At 52.1% G+C, this 22,724-nt stretch overlaps 1 protein-coding gene across 2 annotated transcripts in view; it reads right to left on the reverse strand.

The window, feature by feature from the left end:
• The window catches only part of DLG5 (discs large MAGUK scaffold protein 5), a 114,458-nt gene that overhangs the window by 14,707 nt on the left and 77,027 nt on the right, over nt 1–22,724 (reverse strand). The window contains exons 8-21 of one of the 2 annotated variants that reach the window (XM_066349183.1): nt 20,485–20,631; nt 18,843–19,027; nt 17,128–17,253; nt 14,264–14,396; nt 13,697–13,824; nt 12,884–13,059; nt 12,413–12,516; nt 9,308–9,400; nt 6,065–7,081; nt 5,199–5,322; nt 4,728–4,872; nt 2,676–2,788; nt 1,997–2,086; nt 1,556–1,706 (exon numbers count right to left, since the gene is read on the reverse strand). In XM_066349183.1, the coding sequence (XP_066205280.1) occupies nt 1,556–1,706; nt 1,997–2,086; nt 2,676–2,788; nt 4,728–4,872; nt 5,199–5,322; nt 6,065–7,081; nt 9,308–9,400; nt 12,413–12,516; nt 12,884–13,059; nt 13,697–13,824; nt 14,264–14,396; nt 17,128–17,253; nt 18,843–19,027; nt 20,485–20,631 (2,732 nt within the window). The remainder of the gene's footprint in view (nt 1–1,555; nt 1,707–1,996; nt 2,087–2,675; nt 2,789–4,727; nt 4,873–5,198; nt 5,323–6,064; nt 7,082–9,307; nt 9,401–12,412; nt 12,517–12,883; nt 13,060–13,696; nt 13,825–14,263; nt 14,397–17,127; nt 17,254–18,842; nt 19,028–20,484; nt 20,632–22,724) is intronic. The other variant, XM_066349184.1, reaches the window with a different exon arrangement.

Raw genomic sequence — 22,724 nt, forward strand, 5'->3', positions numbered from 1 at the left:
CCAGACACAGAGAATGGTCCAGTTGAAATACAAATACTAACATACACAGAAGAAAAACCACAAGATTTTCATCATCTGATCAGAGCTCCCTCACAATATGCAATTTACAACCCCCACCCCCATGGGGTCTAAAGGTGCCCTTGGAAAAAAGAAATGGCTTCTGGGATGACATTCACCCAAGAAGAGACAATATAAAGCATCAGTTTTTATATTCGCTAGTAACAGGGTGATGTAAAATGATCATGGAAACCAAACTATTGTAAACCCAAGCCCTCAGAAAGGGGGTTCAGAGTGTAGCAATGACCATGCACTTGTTGGCCTAGGGGAGCTGCCCATGTGCCAAGGGCACCAGGGGACTCGGGAAGGGGCCTCAGGTCAGGCCAACCTCAGACTCCTCGGGGAGGGGGGCCTGGGCCTGGCAGCCACGGGCAGTCTCAGGAGGGACCTGGGGTGGCGGAGACATGGCTGCTTGGAGGAGGACAACCACAGACTCCTGGAACACAGAGACAGACAGACGGCCAGTGACTGCACTTCACGTTGCCCCGAGTGCTTCTTTTCAAGACAAAGTCCCGGCCAAAAGCCTAGGCAGGACCTGCAGGAGAGCCATCTCCTGAGGCTGCCCTCCCGAGCGCAGCAGGGGGCGTTCCCTGCAGACCCACACAGGAAAGGACAGAGGAGCGGGCGGAGGGCAGGCCCTGAACCGCCTCGCAGCTGCTACCCACGGGCACAGCAGCCTCTCCAGCAGGGGGCGTTCCCTGCAGACCCACACAGGAAAGGCCAGGAGAGCGGGCGGAGGGCAGGCCCTGAACCACCTCGCAGCTGCTACCCACAGGCACAGCAGCCTCTCCAGCTCAGTGGCCTCGGGCTATGGCCCTGCTGCTCAGAGGATGAGATGGAAACCCTTCCTGTGGTCGCTTCTCTCCTGACCTCCAGAGCATTCTCCCTTCCCAAACTCACCTGCTCAGCAACGCCTACCTCGGCCTTCCAGCTCAGACGCTCAGTCCCTGGCCCGTACCCCCATCACGTCAAGACCCAACACGTATCAGTGTCAGGCAGTTTAGTTTTAAGACTCTTTACTGGACAACCACTCCAACACTATGCTCACACCCCAGCCAACAAGAAGGGTGCCGTGGCCCAGAGCCGGGAGCCGGCCGCCTGCCCAGGCCAGCCTGTGAATACAGAGGGGCTAGTTTCTGGTCTGGGGGCCTCCTTCCTCACTCATGTCTCTTCCTCTGCTCCACCTCCAAACAACACACCTCAAAAAAAGAACAGGTAACTGAGTCAGAACACCATACACTGGCCACCATGAAGCCGCCACAAGTGAGATTAGCATCACTGACACGGAGTGATGTGCAGGACATGCTGTGGCTGAGAAGACAAGTTACTGGGGCAGCACCTCAGTGCATGCCAGGTGACCCAAATAAGAGAGGCCTCGCCCAGGACCAGCTCAGCTGGAACTCCAACTCCTGTGGCTTCTATCAACAAACTGAGCCCCGGCCCACTGCGGGAGCACTGTCCATCACTGTGCCCAGCACAGATGCCCAGTCACGCTCACCTGTCCTTTCTCCGCTCCCCAAGGGCCACAGGGTTGACTGCAATTCTAGGCAACGTGGAGGCTGAGGTCTGGGACTGGCTACAAGAGGACAGGGTGTCGATGTTGAGGGGTGACTGTGGAGGTGTGCTGCATTCAGAACGTGACAGCGAACCTGCGAGAAAGGTGTGGGGTATCGAGGCCTTGAGCCTGCCTCTCAGCTCTCCAGCAGCCAAGACCCAGAGGGAGGCACGATCTGGACACAAGGACCACTCTGTGGCCTTAAATGCGGATGCTAGGCTCCATAAGGCCCTTCCCTCCCCCCATATGACTAGGCCTGAGGCTGGACTCAATCATGTTTACTGACCGGCTGCAATGTGAGGCCATTACAGCGATGCCTGGACACTCTGCCACGAGAACAGCATGAAACCACAGGTGGGGAGGGGAGTGCAGAGAGGTGCTCACCTCTGTCAGAGCCCATGACAGACCGAGGGTATCTTGGTGTGGACGGGATTTTAATGCGCTCTGCCTTGAACTGCAAGTTGCTTGAAGACCCTGTGGTTCCATAAGGGGACAAAACTTTAGGCCTTGAGTATACCCCCCCCACACACACACACCTTCTAGTGGTGAGGAGGACGGATGCACGGTTGTGACAAAATACAAAGCAGGGCCCAGTCACATATCCCCCAGGGGCCTAACTATGCAACAGGCAGGAAAAAGCAGATCCTTACCGCCCAGCCTGCTCCTGAACAGAACCACACAAATCTCACTTCCCCCTCAGAACGGGGACAGTGACCCCAGGGAAAGAGGCGGCCGCTCCCCTGCTCTCACGCGGGCGTGCACCAGACTCTGCTCTGGGCTGCGCTGCCCGTAAGTGACTAGCAGTACAGAATCCCCCAGAACGACCACAAGCTCAGGGACAGGGAGCAGGGCTCCCGAGACCAGGGGCCCCAGGAACAACCATGTGGCCTCTTGGGGAAGGGAAGAGACACAGGAGGAGGCCAAAGGGAAGGTGCCATGTGGGGCCAGCCTTAGCCCAGGAGGGAAGGACCCTGGGCAGGCCACCAGGAGGCCGGGCAGGACAATAGCGGGAGGAGGAAGGGCTGTTGACCCCGACGGTGAGGAGGTCTTAGTGGGCAGTTACCAAGGCGGGCGCTGGAAGGGAGTGAGTTGGACCCGTGGGAGGCTCTCATCTCAGAGTAGTCACTGCAGGCCCTGTGGCTCAGGTCCAGGCTTAGGCGTCCCTGGTGCTGGACACTGTGAGAGAACCAGACAGGTGAGGGGCCAGGACCGGACACAGCCCCTGGGGAGAAACACAGGTGACAAGCGTGGGTCGGCAGAAGAGGTCAAGAGCCACTGGCTGTAGGCTGAGGACCGCGGCCTGCCTGCAGCCCTGCCAGAGGAGGCCTCCCGAGGACCTGCACATGGCAGAGAGGGCCACACAGACGGAGCAGGACTGGCACCTCCACCTCTGCCTCAGCTGTCAGCTGGGGACCGCGGCCTGCCTGCAGCCCTGCCAGAGGAGGCCTCCCGAGGACCTGCACATGGCAGAGAGGGCCACACAGACGGAGCAGGACTGGCACCTCCACCTCTGCCTCAGCTGTCAGCTGGGGACCGCGGCCTGCCTGCAGCCCTGCCAGAGGAGGCCTCCCGAGGACCTGCACATGGCAGAGAGGGCCACACAGACGGAGCACTGTCAGCTGGGGACCGCGGCCTGCCTGCAGCCCTGCCAGAGGAGGCCTCCCGAGGACCTGCACATGGCAGAGAGGGCCACACAGACGGAGCACTGTCAGCTGGGGACCGCGGCCTGCCTGCAGCCCTGCCAGAGGAGGCCTCCCGAGGACCTGCACATGGCAGAGAGGGCCACACAGACGGAGCACTGTCAGCTGGGGACCGCGGCCTGCCTGCAGCCCTGCCAGAGGAGGCCTCCCGAGGACCTGCACATGGCAGAGAGGGCCACACAGACGGAGCAGGAGTGGCACCTCCACCTCTGCCTCAGCAAGGCCTGGCCTCCTGCAGGGGGGCTTCTGCAGGGGACACAGAGGGTCTGAGGCCTGGGAGGCCTGGGGAGATGAAGCCTCCCCTCTGGGGTGCGTGGGGGAGGCGAGAGAGGAAGAGGACCTTCCAGAGGGACCTCTGAGCCTCCCTCAGGAGGACAGGCCTAGGAGACCAGAGGGCAAAGAGCCCAGGCACCACCCACATCAGCTAGCCTGCAGTCTAGCCAACAATGTCCTCTTCTAATTGCACAATCAAGACTATATCTCTTCCCTGCCTAAAACTCTCCAGCCATCTCTTCTGAACTCAGAATAAAACCCAAACTATTATGGCTGCAGACCCTGGAGGACTTGTGCCCTGTAACCTGGGCTACCTCCTTACTCACCATACCTTTGTCAAGCTTCCCCTTTTCTCCCAAGAGTTGTACTGTTAGCAGGGGCCTGGACAGCAACACCCACAGTCTTCCTTCCTTGGGACTCTCCCCCGGGTCTTGTTCAGTGGCCTCTTCTCAGCCTTGTGGTCAGAGCAGCATAACCCCCCTCCAGTGGGCCTCCCACCACCCAATCTAACCCTCCAATCTCCTCCAAGCTTGCTGCCTTCTTTTACGGTTTTCAGAACTACTCAGCAACATCTAGTATCACTGGCAACTTTTTTCTGTTGCTTCCCACACTTAACACAAATGTCACATGAGAACAAACTTATTTGGTTCTTTACTGTATCCCCTTGGAGCTAGAACAATCTATGGGACATAGTAGGTGCTCAATAAAAACTTGTCAAATAATTGAATAAATGAATGAAACTGAGCTTGAGTCAGTCCACTCACCTTTTAGGACTCAGCTTCCTCATCTATACAGAACAAAGGACTAGAGTCCTTAGTGCCTAGGGTGGCTGTGGCAATTGAATAAGGTATTTATAGAGGTCTGAGCACAGTGCCTGGCGCGTGAACAATGTGAACAATGAAACACTGGCTACTATCACTATCACATCTTCTTAAAAACTTCCTCATGATCCATGTTGGTGAACCAAGAGAGAGCCTCCATTAAAGTCCCTTTCCCCAGGGTCCCAGAGCTGCTCACACCAGCCCACTCCAAACCAGGCAAGGAAGCTGCTCTGTCCATGAGCCTCTTTAACACGGTTGCTTTATATCCAGGTAGGCGTGGATGGCTGGGATGAAAGGAGGTGTGGGAGTGACCTCACATACCTGGGATGCAAAACCTGGGGGACGATGTCTCTGGGGATGGGTGGAGAGCTGCAAGGGCCAACCCTGTGGCTACGCACAGTGTAGATGGGGTTCCTCAGGGTGGAGCTCACAGCGGCACTTGGGGTCATACTCCGGGGAACGGTGCCTAAAAATAGGCTGGGTGAGAACAGCTGCCCCAAACCACCTGACCAGCCCCAGACCGTGCAAGCCTCCGGCCTTTCTCCATCTGTAAACTGGGAGAGCTCTCTCTGATGCTCCCTATTTCCTGGGCTGCTATGCACTCTGCAAAGCTAAGTAATGTCACTGGCACAAGACTAAACCTCACCTACAGGATGGCAATGCTAGCCAGGTGGACCTCTGGGTCAAGGACACACAGCTGCTCCTTGGAACAACTGCCTCTGCTGCTCTAGGGACTGGATGGGCCTGGGGGCCCAGAGACCTTCTCCCCCCAGCCCTGCCCGGCTGGCTCACCCACAGATGCCTTGTTAGGGCAGAGTGGAGGGTTGCTGTGCCGGCCGGAGTGCCCTGGCGAGTAAGGGGACCACTCCTGGAGCTCTGGGGAGAGCTCTCCGCTGGCTGAGACGCACTTCTGCTCCTGCAAGACCAGAGGCAGAGGGAGTGGCTGTGAACAGGGAAATGCGGAAGTGTTTGCAAGCAATTCTATCCCTAGGCACTAGCTCTTCCCACTAGGACACATGAAGTGACAATCAGAAGATGTCATTGATCGTTCAAGTTGTCTTACACACCTGGAAGGAAAAAACTTCTTTCAAAAATAGTCTGGAAGAAAACCACCAAGAGATTCTTTCAGATAAAGAGGGGTCATGCATGTGTGCAGAGGGTGGACCATGTGTGCATCAGAGCTGCACGAAGCTCTCTGTCTGCGGGGAGTGGCGTGGACTTGTTCTCCTGCTCATAGCAATCTCTCCCTTCTGGAAATGACTACAGGACCCACAACAGGCCAGCCTATTCTACTGCCAGCAGACTCACGAGTGTCTTCCTCTTCCCTAAACTATTCAAGGCAGGTCCATGTCACCTGGTTTTGTTGTACAGTTTCAAAAGCTTCTTGCTGAATAAGCAAATTCAATGCTACACCAAATGTGTTTCTTTCTCGGCGTCATATCCCCAGGAATATGAACACCTACATTACTCTACAATCTCCTAGGAAGGACTGCTTCCCACTGGCCTCCACCTGCCCCTTCTCCTCCCGAGGGTAGATGCTCAGAGCAAAGCAGTCAGGGCCAAGTGTAAGCCTGGCGATGTTCCTGCAGGCTGCTGGGGGACTTCCCACAGGCCACAACCCCGTCCCACCCCCAGCCCCAGCCCAGTGTGGGCTCTACCTCCAGGAGCTGAGCAGGAATCACCACCGGTGCGAGCTTTGGCCGGAAGCTGGGAGCAGACTTTGGCCGGCGACGCTTCTGTCCCTGCTCATCCATCTTCTGGGAGGTGAGGTCCTCGTCACAGGATTTCTTGGCGGGCAGGTAGGTGGAGTCCCCATCTGCTTCAGGGTAGTAGCTAGAAGCAATGCGGACCCTGGCCTTGCGAGGGGGCGAAGCGTGCATGGGTTCCCCAGGGTCTACATCGGGGGGCAGGGCACTCGGGGGGCTGGTGGACGGGGAGCTGCCCACCAGAGTGGCCTCTGACTCAGAGCTGGTTTCCAGCCTGTGCTGGAACTTAATGGAGTCGCTCCTCCTGGGAGGTTTTGGGGGTGTCAGAGGCCCCACCCTCTTAGAGGGCTGGGGGGAATGAGCAGGCCCAGGGCCAGGGACCACGAAGTCTATTTTGGGGGGTGTCTGGGGGCGTTTGAAAGTGTTAGGGTCAAAGATAGACTTTCTTTGCTTTGGCTTCTTGTAAACAGAGAGCTTCTCGGGCCCTGCAGTGGAGCTGAGCACAGCCTTGGGCCAGGTCCCGCCGCTGTTGGTGCTCTCGGGCTCGGCCTTCTCCAGGGTCTCTGCTGCCACACAGGAACCAGCCTCGGTCTCAAAGGACAGCAGCGGCTGCCGGCTACACATGTCCACCAGCCCAAAGCCACGCTCCCCAGAGGCATCTGAGCGAAAGGAGCTCAGGCTACGCTCAGAGGCACTGGCACACGTCTGGGGAGAGGCTGGGAAGGGTCCTCCGGGGAAGGGTTTGTGCAGGAAGGAGCTGCTACCTCCTGCGGGGCCCGGCTCCTTCCTGTCCTCCAGCCTGTCTGTGTAGAAGATGTCAGTCTGCGTGGAGTTATTGTGCTGCATCAAGTTCCGTTTATTCTGGGACTGGACTTCCGAGCCATGGGCTCGGAAACTCAACATCTTATCAGAGTCTTTGATGTTTTCAAAGATGTTCTGGCCACTCCACGAGGAGCTCTGAGGGAACACCTAAGCAGGGATTGCAGGAAGTGAGAAAAAGAGGACGAGACCACAGGACCTGGTGCTGCCATCGAAAATTCCCCTGCAGGTAGAGCAATGGCCAGAGATGGGCCACACACAGAGACAGGCAGCCACACACGCCTGCATGCGCACATCCTCATAGGGAAGGCTTCCTTATGGCCCTGGTCATGTGAACCCACAGGAGAGCCAGGAAGAGCTCTTGACTTTGAGTATTTTCTGAAATTACCTATATAATGTCCTGCATACTTTTTAAAAGTATTAAATGAAAAAAAATTCATTATTAAAAATACACGTCTTGCCTGACTTGTGGTGGCACAGTGGGTAGAATGTTGACCACTACTAGTTCAAGGCCCCATGAGTGGCCAGTCATGGCACATACAACTATGAGTTGATGTTTCCCCTGCCTCCCCACGCCCCATTCTCTCTCTGTCTCTCTCTCTGTCATCAATAAGTAAAACCTTTAAAAAAAAGAAAAAAAAACCTATCTTGTAGTATATTCATGTAATTCAGCAATAAAAAGAAATAAGCTATTGAATCATGAAAAGACATGCAGAAAACTTAAGTGCACATTAAGTGGAAGAAGCCAATCTAAAAAAAATCTATAAATTGTATGATTCCAACTATAACTTATTTATTTATTTATTTATTTGGGGGGTTTTTTTGAGGAAGAGTAACAGCCAGACAGGTATAGACAGGAAGGGAGAGAGATAAGAAAGCATCAACTAGTAATTGCGTCACTTTAGTTGATCATTGATTGCTTTCTTATATGTGCCTTGACCAGAGGGCTCCAGCTGACCCCTTGCTCAAGCCTGCAACCATCGGGTCCTGCCTATGATCCCATGCTTAAGCCAGATAAGCCCGCGCTCAAACTGGTGACCTTGGAGTTTCAAACCTGTGTTCTCAGTGTCCCAGGTTGATGCTCTATCTCAGGGGTCCCCAAACTTTTTATACAGGGGGCCAGTTCACTGTCCCTCAGACCGTTGGAGGGCTGGACTATAAAAAAAACTATGAACAAATCCCTATGCACACTGCACATATCTTATTTTAAAGTAAAAAAACAAAACGAGAATACAATATTTAAAATAAAGAACAAATAAATTTAAATCAACAAACTGACCAGTATTTCAATGGGAACTATGGGCCTGCTTTTGGCTAATGAGATGGTCAATGTGCTCCTCTCACTGACCACCAATGAAAGAGGTGCCCCTTCCGGAAGTGCGGTGGGAGCTGGATAAATGGCCTCAGGGGGCCGCATGCGGCCCGCGAGCCGTAGTTTGGGGACCCCTGCTCTACCTACTACCACCACCTGGTCCAAGTATAAGACATTCTTAAAAAGACAAAATTCTGTAGACAGTTAAAAGATCAGTGGTTTCCAGGGCTGGAGGAACGAGAGAAAGGGATGAGAAGCACAGAGGATTTTCATTACAGTAAAACTATGTTGTATGATACTATATAATGTAGATACCTGTCATCGCACACTGTCCAGACCACAGAATATACAAGACCAAAAGTAAACGCTCATGTAAACTATGGGCTTTAGTTAATATTAACCCATTAACACTGTAACAAATGAACCCCACTAATGCAAGATGTTACTAATTGGGGCAGTGGAGGGAATATGAGAATTGTTTATGCTAGCTCAACTTTCCTGTAAACCTGAAACTGCTCCTTAAAAAGGTCTATTAATTTTTAAATAATTAATTTTTTAAAAGTTAGTTTAATGAAGCTATTTTTTCCAACTTATATAGAAAACTATGTAGAAAAGGTGATAGAAAAGCACAATGAACACCCATAAACCCACCATTTAGATTCAACAGTATATTTAAAAACTGTCTATATCTGTCAATGTTGCAGAACATTCAAGAATAAGTTACAAACATGGCATTTCACCCCTAACAACTTTATCATGTTCTCCAAAATAAGGCCATTCTCCTCTGTACCCCAATACTGTCATTATACCCAAGAAAATGAACAATTCTCTAAGATCAACTAATTATTTAGTCTGGGTTCAAAAGCACCCCACAGTCCCCCAGATGTCCTTCCATAGCTAGTTTTTTGTTTTTGTTTTTAAACTGGATTCTGGTCAGGGCTCATGAGCACCCTGTACTTTGTAAATCAACACCCCTCTTCAAGGATCCCAGCGACGCAGGAAAGCAAGTCAGGCCTGTGCAGCTGAGGGTTTGCCACCCGCAGACCGTGAGGGCAGACCCTTACCTTCAGGAGCGAGAGGGTCAGGGAGTCCTGGCAGCTACGCAGCAGAGACTCACACTCATTCAGAGACTTGTTGTCCAGTGCAATGCCATTGATCTAGGGCCAAACAGATAGATTGTCACCCACCACCAGGACAGGACCTCTGCCGCGGCCAGCCCAGGATGGACAGTGGGCCTAGGTGTGCAAGGTGCCCAAGCCTGAAGTTGCAAAAGGACAGAAAGTGCCTCCCCAGTAAGGACAGAGGAATCCAAATGAGGAGCTCCTGCGCAAAGGAAATACACAGCCTTAAAATCACTCCACAGGAAGGCGTTTATCTGACTGGGACCAGAACACCAAGGGTCCAGGATCGGCTCCGCTGCTTTCTGCTGTGATGCTAAACCAGGATTCGGAACACCTTCATGCACAAAATGGATATAAACACGTGTGCCTCCCAGGGGAGGAAGGAGACTGAAAATCGAGATCGTGGTGTAAAAGGCCTTTGTCAACTAGAGAGTACCATGTGAGATGATACCGTCTTTGTTCACAAAGACTCGTCACAACTGCTTACACGTGAATTTCTGCCCACGTCTCTCTCAGATGTGCTCCAATCTTTGAAAAAGTCTATGAGCAAAGGGGAACAGTTATACCAGGCTGCATCCAAACCACGGAACACTACAGCCAGCAATAAGAAGGAACACACTGTCCACACACCAACCATGTGATGGGTCTCCCAGCACCATGCTGAGCAGAAAAGCCAATCTTAAAAGGTCACATGTGGTACAATTCTACCTATATACTAGTCTCAAGATAATGAAATTAGAGATGGAAAATAAATTGGGTAGTTGTCCGGGGTTCTGAATGAGGGGAACAGGGTATGAGTGTAACTATAAAGGGTTAACACAAGGTAACAGGAGGAAAATTATGGTAATGAGACAGCTCTGTCTTGACTTTTCATTGGTTACCCAAACGTGATAAAATGACATGGAATTAAATATACACACTGTACCAATGTCAACTGCCTGGCTTTAATATTATAGTTACGTAAGATATAACCATTAGGGGAAACTGGGTGAAGGGTGTACAGGATCTCCCACGTAACCTTTGCAGTTTTATCTGTTCTAATATTATTTGATATTATAATTATTTATGTAATTATTTCAAGGTCTAAAGTTTAGGAAATATATGCAAAGTGACCATTTTGAAGTAGTAGAATAATTTGATTTTTTTCTTTATAACTTTTTCATATCTTGAAATTTTCAAAATGACCATATTGCTTTTAATGTCTGACACCCCCCAAAATCTGCAAAACATTGGCAAAGACGTAAAGTAATGAGCAACTTCACGTAGTGGGACTGAAGAGACCACGGCCTTTTTGAGGCACAGGGAGATTATATCAAATATTAAATGCTTATCTGCCCAGCGATATGCCCACCCCAGGAATAACTCCCCCAGCAGCACTCTCTTGTGGGAGCCCATGGGTCCCCATGGGTCCCCATGGAGGGATGCCCTGTGGCCCAGCAACACCACTTGTAAAGGCAAAGCTGCTCTGGTGTCCATCGGGTGACTGGTTAACAGCTTGTGCTGCTTGTCCACAAGGGAACACGCGCCTCCTGAAATAACCAGACACACCTAGAGGAGCCACAGAGCACGCTGTTAGAGACAAAAACAAGGTGAGCAGCTGAGGAAACTATGATCCCATTTGTTCTGTTGTGGTTTTTTTAAGTGGAAGATATACATATTTTGAACATTTCTGGAAGAAAATGCAGTAAGTTGTTATCAGTGGCTGCCAGCAGGGTGGGAACTGACAGATAGGGGTTAGAAGTGGAGAAGAGTCGCTGTCACTGTGCCTATTGTACAACTGGAATTTTGTGTGTGTGTCATAAAAATGTATATGACTTCAATGTTTAAAAGTTACTTAGAAGTATTAAATACACATGCCCTACGACTATAAACTCACAGCACTGTGGGGCTTTGGTCACCAGGGATGCTGTTAAGTACCCCCAAAGTGGCTGTTTCACAGAGGTGAAGGCCATATAGTAGGGCTGTCTGCAATCGCAGAAACTGAAAACAACTTATATGGCCGTCAATCACAGAATAATTTTTGGAAAGAGACCCATAATGTAGAATGCAAATTGTAGAACAACATAAGATGATTCCATTACTATACTTTAAACTTTAAACTTTTATTTTATTTTATTTACTTTTTACAGAGACAGAGAGTGAGTCAGAGAGAGGGATAGACAGGGACAGACAGACAGGAACACAAAGAGATGAGAAGCATCAATCATTAGTTTTTCATTGCGCTTTGCAACACCTTAGTTGTTCATTGATTGCTTTCTCATATGTGCCTTGACCGCGGGCCTTCAGCAGACCGAGTAACCCCTTGCTCGAGCCAGCGACCTTGGATTCAAGCTGGTGAGCTTTTTGCTCAAACCAGATGAGCCCACGCTTAAGCCGGCGACCTTGGGATCTCGAACCTGGGTCTTCCGCATCCCAGTCCAATGCTCTATCCACTTCGCCACCACCTGGTCAGGCAATTCCATTACTATACTTTAAAAAGCAAAAAAAACTTCTATCTCTGTATACAGACTTGTGAGCTCTTACGGTCTGGCTGGGAGTACCTCTCCTAAATGGGTAGAAATTACCTCGAGGAACAAGATTAAAGGAAAAAGAGAGAATTCCCACTTTATATATTTTTGTATTGCTTGACTATTTTACAGCAAACGAGTCGTACTTTGGAAATAATAAAAGAAACTTAAAGATAAATAGGCAAAATATTTAGTAAAAATATTTCTAAAAAATCACATACAGATACCTATTTTTTAATTGACCTAACTATGCATTCAAATATAGAACAAAGGTTGTAGAGAAATACAGTAAAAATGTTAACAAAGATTTCGCATAGGTGGGAACAATTAAGATGAATTTTTATTTCCTTCCAAACTTTTTTTTACTTCTTAATTTTCTGTATTAAATAGAAACATACTATCAGAAGACAAAAAATCACATTTAAATGTTCACATTTAAAGAACAAGGTGAGTATAAAAACTGTGTTCATTACATCTTGTTCACACCTCCCAGATTTGTTATCTCTGCATGCAGTAGACGGTGCAGCTCCTAAGGACTTACCGCCACGATCCTGTCACCCACGGCAAGGGACCCCTCTTTGGCAGCTGGGCTTCCGGGAACCACGGCAGCAGCGTACACTCCATTCTCCAGACTGATGCCGCTGTCTGTGAACCACATGGGACCACAGGTTGTAACTCCTGCCCAGGTCGCATGGCCTTCTGGGTGTCCCATCTCATCTTTGGGAGATACTCTTACAAAGAATATGTTGGCAGATTGTGACCAGCCCATCCCAGCATGCACCCGAGCCAGACTAGCCAGGGGCTCAGTCACGGCTGGTCTGGTGAATCACTGGGAGACAAGCCAGACCAAGGACCGAGATGAGCCTAGGCCGGGGAGGCACATGGGCTGCAGTCAGGCAGCTTTAACACCTCAACCCTAGTAATAAAGTGCGTCTGAAAACACACATCCCTCAGCACGAGGAAGGGACACCCTGCCACCTGAAGCACTCTGCCCACCTCCGTGGACCGCTACCTTTCTGCCCACTCAGGTTGATGTGCAGTGGCGTGACCACCTTCCCACCCAGGGACTTCCTCCGCCGCACGACCATGTTGATGGCCCCCTCCCCGTTGAGGAGAGCCTTGATGGCCTGCTTCTTGTCCTTGTTGATGAGGTCCACGTCGTTGATTCTCAGCAGCCAGTCATTGACCCTGAAGAGGGGCACAGCGGGGTCAGTGTGCACACAGGCCTTGGGAACAGTGGGCAGCCAACTGTTCCCATGCAGGAAGCCAAATGCCAGAAAGCAGGTGCCCCACGGACACACTCAGAAAGACAGCCACTTCCAGAATGGACAAGTGGTTAAACTCACAGATGCTGCAGCTAGACTGCCTGGGTTCAAATTCTAGCTCTGCCACTTCTAACTGAGTGACCTAACCCCTCAGAGCCTCCGTGTCTTCATCTGTACAATACAGCAGTACCTGCCTCACAGAAATGTAAAGATAAATGAATTAATTACATAAAGTGCTGAAACCATTACTGAGCATATAATAAGCACTATATTATCACCATTAGTATTTCATGGAAGGAGCATGCAATGCACATTCTACACTTACACATACCATCTGAGCCTTTTCTACCCAGAGACACAAAGGCAGTGCCTGGTGACTGGAGGTCAGATTCCAAGGCAACTGCCAGCCAGAGAGTGTCCTTTAAGAACAGGCTTCAGACAGACCGAGCCCCTCAGACGCTGTGATGTGTTCATTTAACTACCCCCTGGCTCTCCGGGTCCTTTCGTTGGGTCGGAGGGCCCCACCTTCCCTCCAGAACCAGGGCTCCTGCAACTCTTACCGTAAGCGGCCATCTGCAATGCTTCCTTTGTCCACCTTGGTGACAAATATGCCGCAGTCCCCGGGCAAACAAGGCTCATTCATACCTTCCGCCATATCAAACCCCAGTGCCTTCAGATCAACGTCCTCCTGTCAGAGCAGCAGCAGCAGCAGCACAATTTACAAAGCAGTGGTGAGAAACATCGGCTCTTAACCGCAAGCCACTCACTCTACTGTGGGGACTGACCCTTCACCATGACTGACAGGGCACTTAGTCCCCACGATGCAGCCATAAGCAGTTCAGTCAGTCAACCCTCTTGGCCAGTGCAGACACGTGTCCCCCGGCACCCCCCAGGGCTCTGCTCTTCACTCCTCGCTCCACATGCTGTGTCCGCACACCCACAGGACACAGGAAGCAATCTGCTGTAACCCAGCCAAACAAGTTCAGGGAAAGGATGTACTTGCACCGAGAACCTCCAAACTAACAACCGTGACACTGGGGGACACTGCAAGTGGGCCCTCTACTCCCTCCCCCATCCAAAGTCTTCACATTAGGAGGACAGGGAGAAGAGACGTGAAAAAAGCTTACCGTCTCCCTTTCAAACTCGACAACTTCTGTTTCCCACTCCATGGAATCCGTGTCAATGGCCGAGTCGTGGGAGCTGTGGGCCATCAGCTGCCGGAACCGGGCCTCCTTCTCCAGCTGGGACTCCACCTGCTCCCTGGGAAGAGAGGGAGCCAGGGCAAGGGCCTGTGAGGGGGAAATGTCCTGCCCCGTCACAGTTTGGAAACCAGGTGGACTCCTCATGCCATCCAGTGGGGCTGTCACCTCATACTTCATGTAGGCTCCCAAACAAATCTGGAGTGCCAGGCCAAGCCTTATTGGGTATCAGTGGGTTTTTATACTGATTTTTTCTTAAGACTCAGAAATCCTTACATTTATCTAGAGGTTTAATGCAATTCCTATGGAAACGTGAGCAAGACAAGTTCACAGATACAGAGACTACTCTAAAATTTATAGGGAAAGGCCCTGGCCGGTTGGCTCAGTGGTAGAGCATCAGCCTGGCGTGCGGGAGTCCCGGGTTTGATTCCCGGCCAGGACACACAGGAGAAGTGCCCATCTGCTTCTCCACCCCTCCCCCTCTCCTTTCTCTCTGTCTCTCTCTTCCCCTCCCGCAGCCGAGGCTCCAATGGAGCAAAAAGTTGGGCCGGGCGCTGGGGATGGCTCTGTGGCCTCTGCCTCAGGCACTAGAATGGCTCTGGTTGCAGCAGAGCGATGCCCCGGATGGGCAGAGCATCGCCCCCTGGTGGGCATGCCGGGTGGATCCCGGTCGGGTGCATGCGGGAGTCTGTCTGACTGCCTCCCCATTTCCAGCTTCAGAAAAATAACAAAAAAAAATTTTTTTTATAGGGAAAGGCAAAGAAAGTAGAAGAGCAACGCCAATTTTTAAAATGAATTAAGTGGGAGGAATCACTCGCCTTGATTTTAAGGCTTTTCACACAACAGTACTCAAGACTGAGTGGAGCTGCCAGGAAGACAGACACAGAGATCAATGCAACAGATAAAGGGTCCGGAAATAGCCCCCAGAGCACAGCAGGTCAGAAGTGACTAAACAGAGGAAGGACAATCTCCACTAAGGACGCTGGAGCAACTGCATGTCTGTGGCAAAAACAATGAGTCTCAACCTAAAAACGTACCTTATAGAAAGATAACCTCAGAACGTATCACAGATTTAAATGCAAAAAATAGTACAGCAGAAAAATCTTTTGGGGGTTGGTTTAAGGGTTCTTAGGCATAACATAATTCACTGAAAATTGAAAATTAAAAATCAATAAATTGGATTTGATCGAAACAAAAACGTAAGCTCTCAGAAAGACCCCGTTAAGAGGATGAGAAAAAGACTTAGAAACCTTTTCCTATACCCCAGTTACCTTCATATAACACCCTCTTCCCAAAACCTAAGCCCAGACCACCTTCCCAATTCTCAGCCCTGCCCACTGGGCTCCTGGCACACTCATAACCTACTTTTGTTTCCTGCTCAAGTGAACAAGCTTCCAGGTCCACACCTATGGCTGGGCTGTGCTCTCATTGGCCAGCTCCGCGTCCTGGGCAGAGCTCCAGAGCCTCCTCCTGGCCGGAAGCTGAGCATTCACTGCTGACTGCACTCCTCCCATCTCTCTCCCACCGGGCCACCTCTCTTGCTTCTGCAGACAGGGCTCCCTGTGCAGCAGCACGAACTCAGTCACCAGCATCCCACGCGTCTGAGAACTCAGCAGAGAGGAGACGCAAATACAAATGTGCTGAATGAACAAAGGAACCTGACTTTCTTAGATGGTCCCGCAACTCCAGTGCAATTAGGACGGAAACTTCCTCCATGCTGAAGCCCCAGAGGGCCTAGGCTTAATTTATTCCATCACTTGCTAGACTCAAGGTGGGTCCCTGGAGAGACTGTTGCTTTGCTTCAACCTCTGAAATTTTCTTTAGAGCACTCAAGTCCCACAGGTTCTAGGTTTTTTTTTAATAATTGAAACTGCTTGTCTTATGTTAGATGTTAATGAGTGGGAAGAAGCTGCACTCCATTCTGAAAGGCACAGTTCGAGTGAGCAAGACTTGCACGCTCATTCACAAGCTTCTCACCACCCCACCCCCACCCCCACCCCCACCCCGCCAGGTTGGGAGGCTCCTGGAATGGACAGAGCCACTGCTCCTCCACTAGAACCTGGTTTCTAGGCTGCAGTGGTGGCTACTGAGCTCTGCCAATTTCTCTTTTTAAACTTCGATATTTGCATTTGCAATCCACTGCTTAGAGGCACCAGGTCTTAAATGACAACCCCTGGGAGCAATGTTGTCACTAAGGGGAGTTGTCTGATATTCTAAATAGTCTCTTCCAGATGGGTATCCAAATAATAAGGATGGACTACTGAGTGAGTGGTGGTCACAATCACCGCACAGCTCTGCCCCATAATTTGTCGTCGCTGTCCCTTTATGTACTTGTCTCTCTGATGGGCCTGCCTGTGGTCGTCTCCTGCATGCTGTGAGTCCCACAGGGCAGGGACCTGGTCGGCCTGCTCAGCCGTTTCCCCTGGGCCTCCCACAGGCCTGACCCACACAGAACAGGCACACAGTAAGTCCTTGATGAGGTGATAAATGAATGAGGGAGGGAGGGAATGAATGAACAATGCACACTTGTCTGTCCCAAACAGACTGGCTGGAAACAGGGACCTTCCTTATTATAAGCCTTAGCACACAGTGCACACCTCCATGTGCTCACCAAAGGGCTATTGTTATTTTCTCTGCCTAAAAATTTCTAATTAACTCTCCACACAGAGGCAGCCTTCGGACCCATTCTACCGCTTGACAGAGTAAGGCAGAGAGAAGGGACAGATAGCCAGGCCTTGCCCTGAGAGGAGAGATGGGCACTTCACTCCCATGCAGGCGCCCACCCAGCATACTTGAGCTCCTTAAGCTCCCGGCTGACGTCATTCTTCTGTTTGCGAGTGTCATCCAGGCTGCGCAGGGCCTCAGCCAGCTCGGTCACTGCCCTGTCCCGCTCCCGCCTCAGATTGTCACAGAGTGTCCTGGTAGAGGGAGCAAAGGCCCAGGTCACCATGAGGGGTGAGGGATGGAGGACCCCAGCCTGCAGTGAACACCCCAGGCGTCTGCCTTGCCCCAGACGCACAGAAATGTTTGAGTGTTTGGAGGTAAGGCCATCAGGCCAACCCCGCTAAGGGAAAGAGGTGATGTTGAGGACCCAGGAGAGCAGGCACCTGCCAGCCCCCGTTACTGGGCAACGAGCACTGAGCTCCAAACGTCCAGTGCTCATCCCACTGCTTCACCCTCAGTGTGCCTGGGGTTAATGTCCACCCTCCCCCCAGCTCACCAGCAGGCCCATGTGCTCCAACGGTGCTAGAGCCAAATGCCTCATAACTGCCCACACGCAGGCCTTTCTAGAGCCATCCCTACCCCACACCCAGACCAAGCCCCACCCAGACAAGTCACGCCTTATGCATCTCTGCAGCCCCGAGTTCTGCGTGGGTGTCCAGTGCAGACAACTTTTTGCTAAAGAACATGTGGCTTCTGGGACCTGGGACCATCTCAGCCAGTCAGAGAGGAGGTGGGGACAGGGAAGCTGGCAGCCGGAGTCTGTGCTCTTTGCCACCCCAAGAACTGCATCCTGTCACTGATGGACCCTGAGAGCCAGCTGCCCTCCCATAACTCCAAATCGCCCCACCCTGAACCTTCATCTCCAGACTGGCCTGGGTAGACATCAGTCTCTCCTTTCAAAGGCCACAAAGGATCTTTCAGAAACTCCCAATGGCCACATCCTTGCTCCCTACCAACATCCCCACCACCACCACTGCCTCTCCTGGCTCTACCTCAACCAAGGACCCAGTCCACATTCTGGGCTCCCCTTTCAAGGCTCCTGCACCTGCCCTCAGGAGCACTGCCAGCTGCGTCCTGTGACTCTCTAAGTGCGAGACTGGTTCCAGTCACACTCTGGTCCCTGCTCTGCCCTGAGGACAGCATACCTTTGTCCATGACGTTTGCTCAGGCTACAATGCCCTTCCCCTCTCCACATGGGAAAATCCACTCGTGTGTAAGCCCTAGTTCAAATGCCATACTTTTTGGGGAGACCTCCCCATTTGTTCCCCCTGCCTAGTGCCCTGCAGGCCCCCATCACAGCTCTGACTGTGGCCCTGGCACTCCCTGTTCATGTGCTTCCATCCCCACTACCCTGACAGACCTCCTGCAGCCCCACAGGGCTGGCCCGGCCCCTCAGACATCACACCCACCTGGGGGCCTTGAGGCTCTCCCAGGGCTCCTTGCTCAAGGGACTAAGATCCTGCACATAGTAGGTGCTCGAGGAATACTGACTGAGACAATGCAGTTCTGACTGTCGTGTCAGCAGAAGCCCCCTAAGAAAAGAGCCTGGTCGTGTGCTACTTCCAAGGGTCTCAGTGCACACTTGGACGTCTCGGGCGCAGTGAAAAGGAACATTGAGACAGTGAAAAATTCTAATGCTTCTGAGGTGCGGGGAGGGCATCACCTAGGGTGAGACAGGAAGGATCTATTCCCTCTCACCTTGGCTGAAGTGTGACAAATGACTGCCCCTCCAGCCTAGTGTGCCATGGGGAGACTGGAGCCCACGCCAGCCCGGGGTATGTACCGAATGCTGTCTCGCTCTGCCACGATCTTGTCTCGCTCCTGGAAGGCCCAGTCCCGCCGGCATTTGGCCACATCTGCCTCCTGGAGGGCTTCCTTCAGCTCCTGGCACAGAGCCTTACACTGCTTTCGAAGGATTTCAGCCTCCTTGTTGGCTCTCCCAGCATCCATTGTCACCGTGTCTTTGATCTGGTAGGGACAAGGGGGAAGCAGAGGAGGTCCTGGGCTTCTGGCTCAGAAGTACGACCTGACAGGTGCAGAGGCTGGGGCTAACTCGCGGGAGCTGGATGTAGGAAAACACTGCGATCCATTAAAATTTCAAATCAACTTCTAAGAAGCACTCATATACAGAGTTCCCCCTATGCTCCTCTAATCCTTAGAAAACACGGGGAAATGACAAAGCAACTGTCTACAGCAAGAGTAACTCCTACCTGAGCTCAAAGGCCTTCTGCAGAAGCAAATTACAAACCAGACAGGGGAGGGCCAGACAGTGCTGTCTCTGCCCTGGACACCTCCATTCCTGCGCACTAAGAATAAGGAAGACAAACACTCCCTCTGACTCCACAGCAGACAGCAACGCAGCCTCCGCTAATACAAGTTCAAAAAAGATCTCAAAAGTTTAGCCAAGAAACAGGGACGAGGGAGACATAGGAAAATGTGTGCAGTCAGCTTCTAACTCCTCTCATCTCCCACGCAGAGCCAGAAGGAACTGGGGACACCTTCACTCGGGGAGGGAAGGTGCTCACTCCACTGAGAACTCGCATTTCCCAAGATCAAGTCAAATGATTTCAGTTTTGACCCCCTCCCCCATTTTTATGCAATGTTGAATGTTTGTTTAGTTTGGAAGTTTTTTTTAATTTTATTTTCATTAATTCTCTCAAGAATTTATTGTAGTAATAGGTTTAACAATAACACCTTCTTAAGTATACATTTTATTGTGTTTCATATTTACATAGTTTTCTATTTGAAACGTGTTAACATGTGGTTTCAAAGAAAGGTCTTTCCATCGGACCCTGGATAATCAGCTCGAGCTGAAGGCCGGAGGTGGGGGCAGAGCCAACGCCAGGGAATTTGGCAGCAGCTGCCCTTGTCCCCATCTCCGCCCCCTTCCGGTGCTCCCCACCATCACTAGGCTCCAAAATGAAAACACCCCAAAAACAGTTTCCTTAGGAGAAATGGTAGAAGTACAATACTTAGTTTTATTGAGAGGGAAGAGGAGGAATAAGGCATCTTAAAAAGGGCAGTGGAATTGGGGAGCTGAGGTCCAAGCCCCTGTTATACTGATGAGGAAACGCAGGGCCAGGAAATTGCTGCCCCCAGGTTCCACCTCGGGGAACAGAGCCCAGAGCCCAGGTCTCCAAGACTCTGCTCCTGTGCATCTCCTCCACACCACGCAGCTCTCAGTCTGCAAAAGCACCCACGACGACCTTCTGCCGCCCTGGCAGATGGGCCACAGGCTAAAGAAGAGGTGGGCTGGTGTTCACAAGACACTCACTCCACCTAGGCAGCAGGCCCAGGAGAAAGGCCCCGGGGCTGCACTGAACCCTCTGCAGGGGCAGAGCCCATGCCAGAAGGTCTTGTCAGGCCAGGGGGAGAGTAAGTCCCGCCCACTCAAACCTTAGAGCCAAAACGGCCCAGGCACAAACCTGGCCAACTTGGGGCAAGTCGGGAGTGGTCTCGTCAGAAAAGCCAGACGAAGTAGAGGAGGAGCTGAGGGTTTCAGCTCTGGAAGCTGCCAAGGTTGGGGTGAGGGCAGGAGCTGTCCGCTCCGGACTGCTCACTCGGATCGGTGCCTAGAAAAGATTCCTGCCTCAGCTGACAGGCAGACTTGACACCCAGCCAATGCCCCCTGCAACGGCCGGGAACCAGGCTCCGGCTGAAGGGCATGCATGAGTGCAGGCAGCAGAGCGGCGCCGGCGCCTTCAGAGCGTGCGCCTTGGGAGCCGGTGGTTCTTCCTGCTTCTCCGTGCTCTCCACAGCCCAACAAAGGGCACGGCCAAGCTCATAGTTCCTACTCCACGCGGGGCTACGGTCCTGCCCTAGCTCCCTGCCTGTGCGGGAGACGTCACCCCTGGTACAGTCCTGCCCAGCTCCCTGCCTGTGCTGGAGACGTCACCCCTGGTACAGTCCTGCCCAGCTCCCTGCCTGTGCTGGAGACGTCACCCCTGGTACAGTCCTGCCCCAGCTCCCTGCCTGTGCGGGAGACGTCACCCCTGGTACAGTCCTGCCCAGCTCCCTGCCTGTGCGGGAGACGTCACCCCTGGTACAGTCCTGCCCAGCTCCCTGCCTGTGCTGGAGACGTCACCCCTGGTACAGTCCTGCCCAGCTCCCTGCCTGTGCTGGAGACGTCACCGCTGGTGCAGTCCTGCCCAGCTCCCTGCCTGTGCTGGAGACGTCACCCCTGGTACAGTCCTGCCCAGCTCCCTGCCTGTGCTGGAGACGTCACCCCTGGTACAGTCCTGCCCAGCTCCCTGCCTGTGCTGGAGACGTCACCGCTGGTACAGTCCTGCCCCAGCTCCCTGCCTGTGCGGGAGACGTCACCGCTGGTACAGTCCTGCCCCAACTCCCTGCCTGTGCTGGAGACGTCACCCCTGGTACAGTCCTGCCCAGCTCCCTGCCTGTGCGGGAGACGTCACCCCTGGTGCAGTCCTGCCCAGCTCCCTGCCTGTGCGGGAGACGTCACCCCTGGTACAGTCCTGCCCAGCTCCCTGCCTGTGCGGGAGACGTCACCCCTGGTGCAGTCCTGCCCCAGCTCCCTGCCTGTGCGGGAGACGTCACCCCTGGTGCAGTCCTGCCCAGCTCCCTGCCTGTGCGGGAGACGTCACCCCTGGTACAGTCCTGCCCAGCTCCCTGCCTGTGCTGGAGACATCACCCCTGGCTCTCAAAGCTTTCCTCTTCATCACTGTTTTTCTTGCTGGATAAGAACATTCTCCCAACCACTGAGCTCTCAGATGCGAAACTGTAAAAATGATTTGATGGTTTTTCTAGGATAATTACCAAGTTCTAATACACTATACTCACTTATTAAAATTCTTTCATCATGGTCTTTCAAAAATTTCACCAAAGTAAATTCTTCTTTTCACAATAGCTTTCACCTTGATGGTCTGGAAGTCTCATTCCCTTGATAGGAAATTGCCACTAGTTGGCCCATTTTTGCCTACAAAAACAATTCCAGAGTAGCTAATAATCGCTTTAATAATAAAGACTCAAATCATTCCTACTTTGTGCAGACACTGTTCTAAATGTGTTTCAATATTAAATCATGTGACTGTCACAGCCACCCATGACAGAGATGCTGGCCAACATCATTTCCATTTTGTAGATGAGGAAACTGAGGCCCAGAAAGGTATGAGGTCACATGACTGAGAAGGCCCGCTCTCCAAGCACAGGGCCTGTGCTCTTGCGTCCATGACGCCCAGCACCCCCTGGGCCTCAGGAGTGTCACTATCCACACAAAGCCTCACACAGCCCCAACCACCCTTGGGCATCAGCTGCTCCTTGTGCTGGGTCCAGGGGGCTCGGGCTCTGACCGTTCAACATCCACCTTCCCCTGCCAATTTGTTCGACCTATCCCACCTTGCTTATCACTTCTCACAGACCAATTCTGAAGGCTACATTCCAACTGACCTATAAAGAAAAGGAGAATGAGAGGCATTTCAATAGGAAAAAAAAGTCTGCTACAACCAAATTCAGCAGCTCTAAAACAGAGCCACAACACTGAGCGACAGCATGGGAAGGGAATCTCAAATCTGCCCTTGGGGGTGAGAGGTCAGCGACGAGGCTCCAGGACTAGGAGGAAGGATGCAAAGAACCCACACGGACCCCTCAGGAGCCAAGCTAAGTGGCCTAACTCGAACTCTACTGAAGCCTAGGCTCCTACCCTGGA

The sequence above is a fragment of the Saccopteryx leptura genome, chromosome 9 (genome assembly GCF_036850995.1).
Source record: "Saccopteryx leptura isolate mSacLep1 chromosome 9, mSacLep1_pri_phased_curated, whole genome shotgun sequence".
In the NCBI taxonomy this organism is placed as follows: Eukaryota; Metazoa; Chordata; class Mammalia; order Chiroptera; family Emballonuridae; genus Saccopteryx; species Saccopteryx leptura.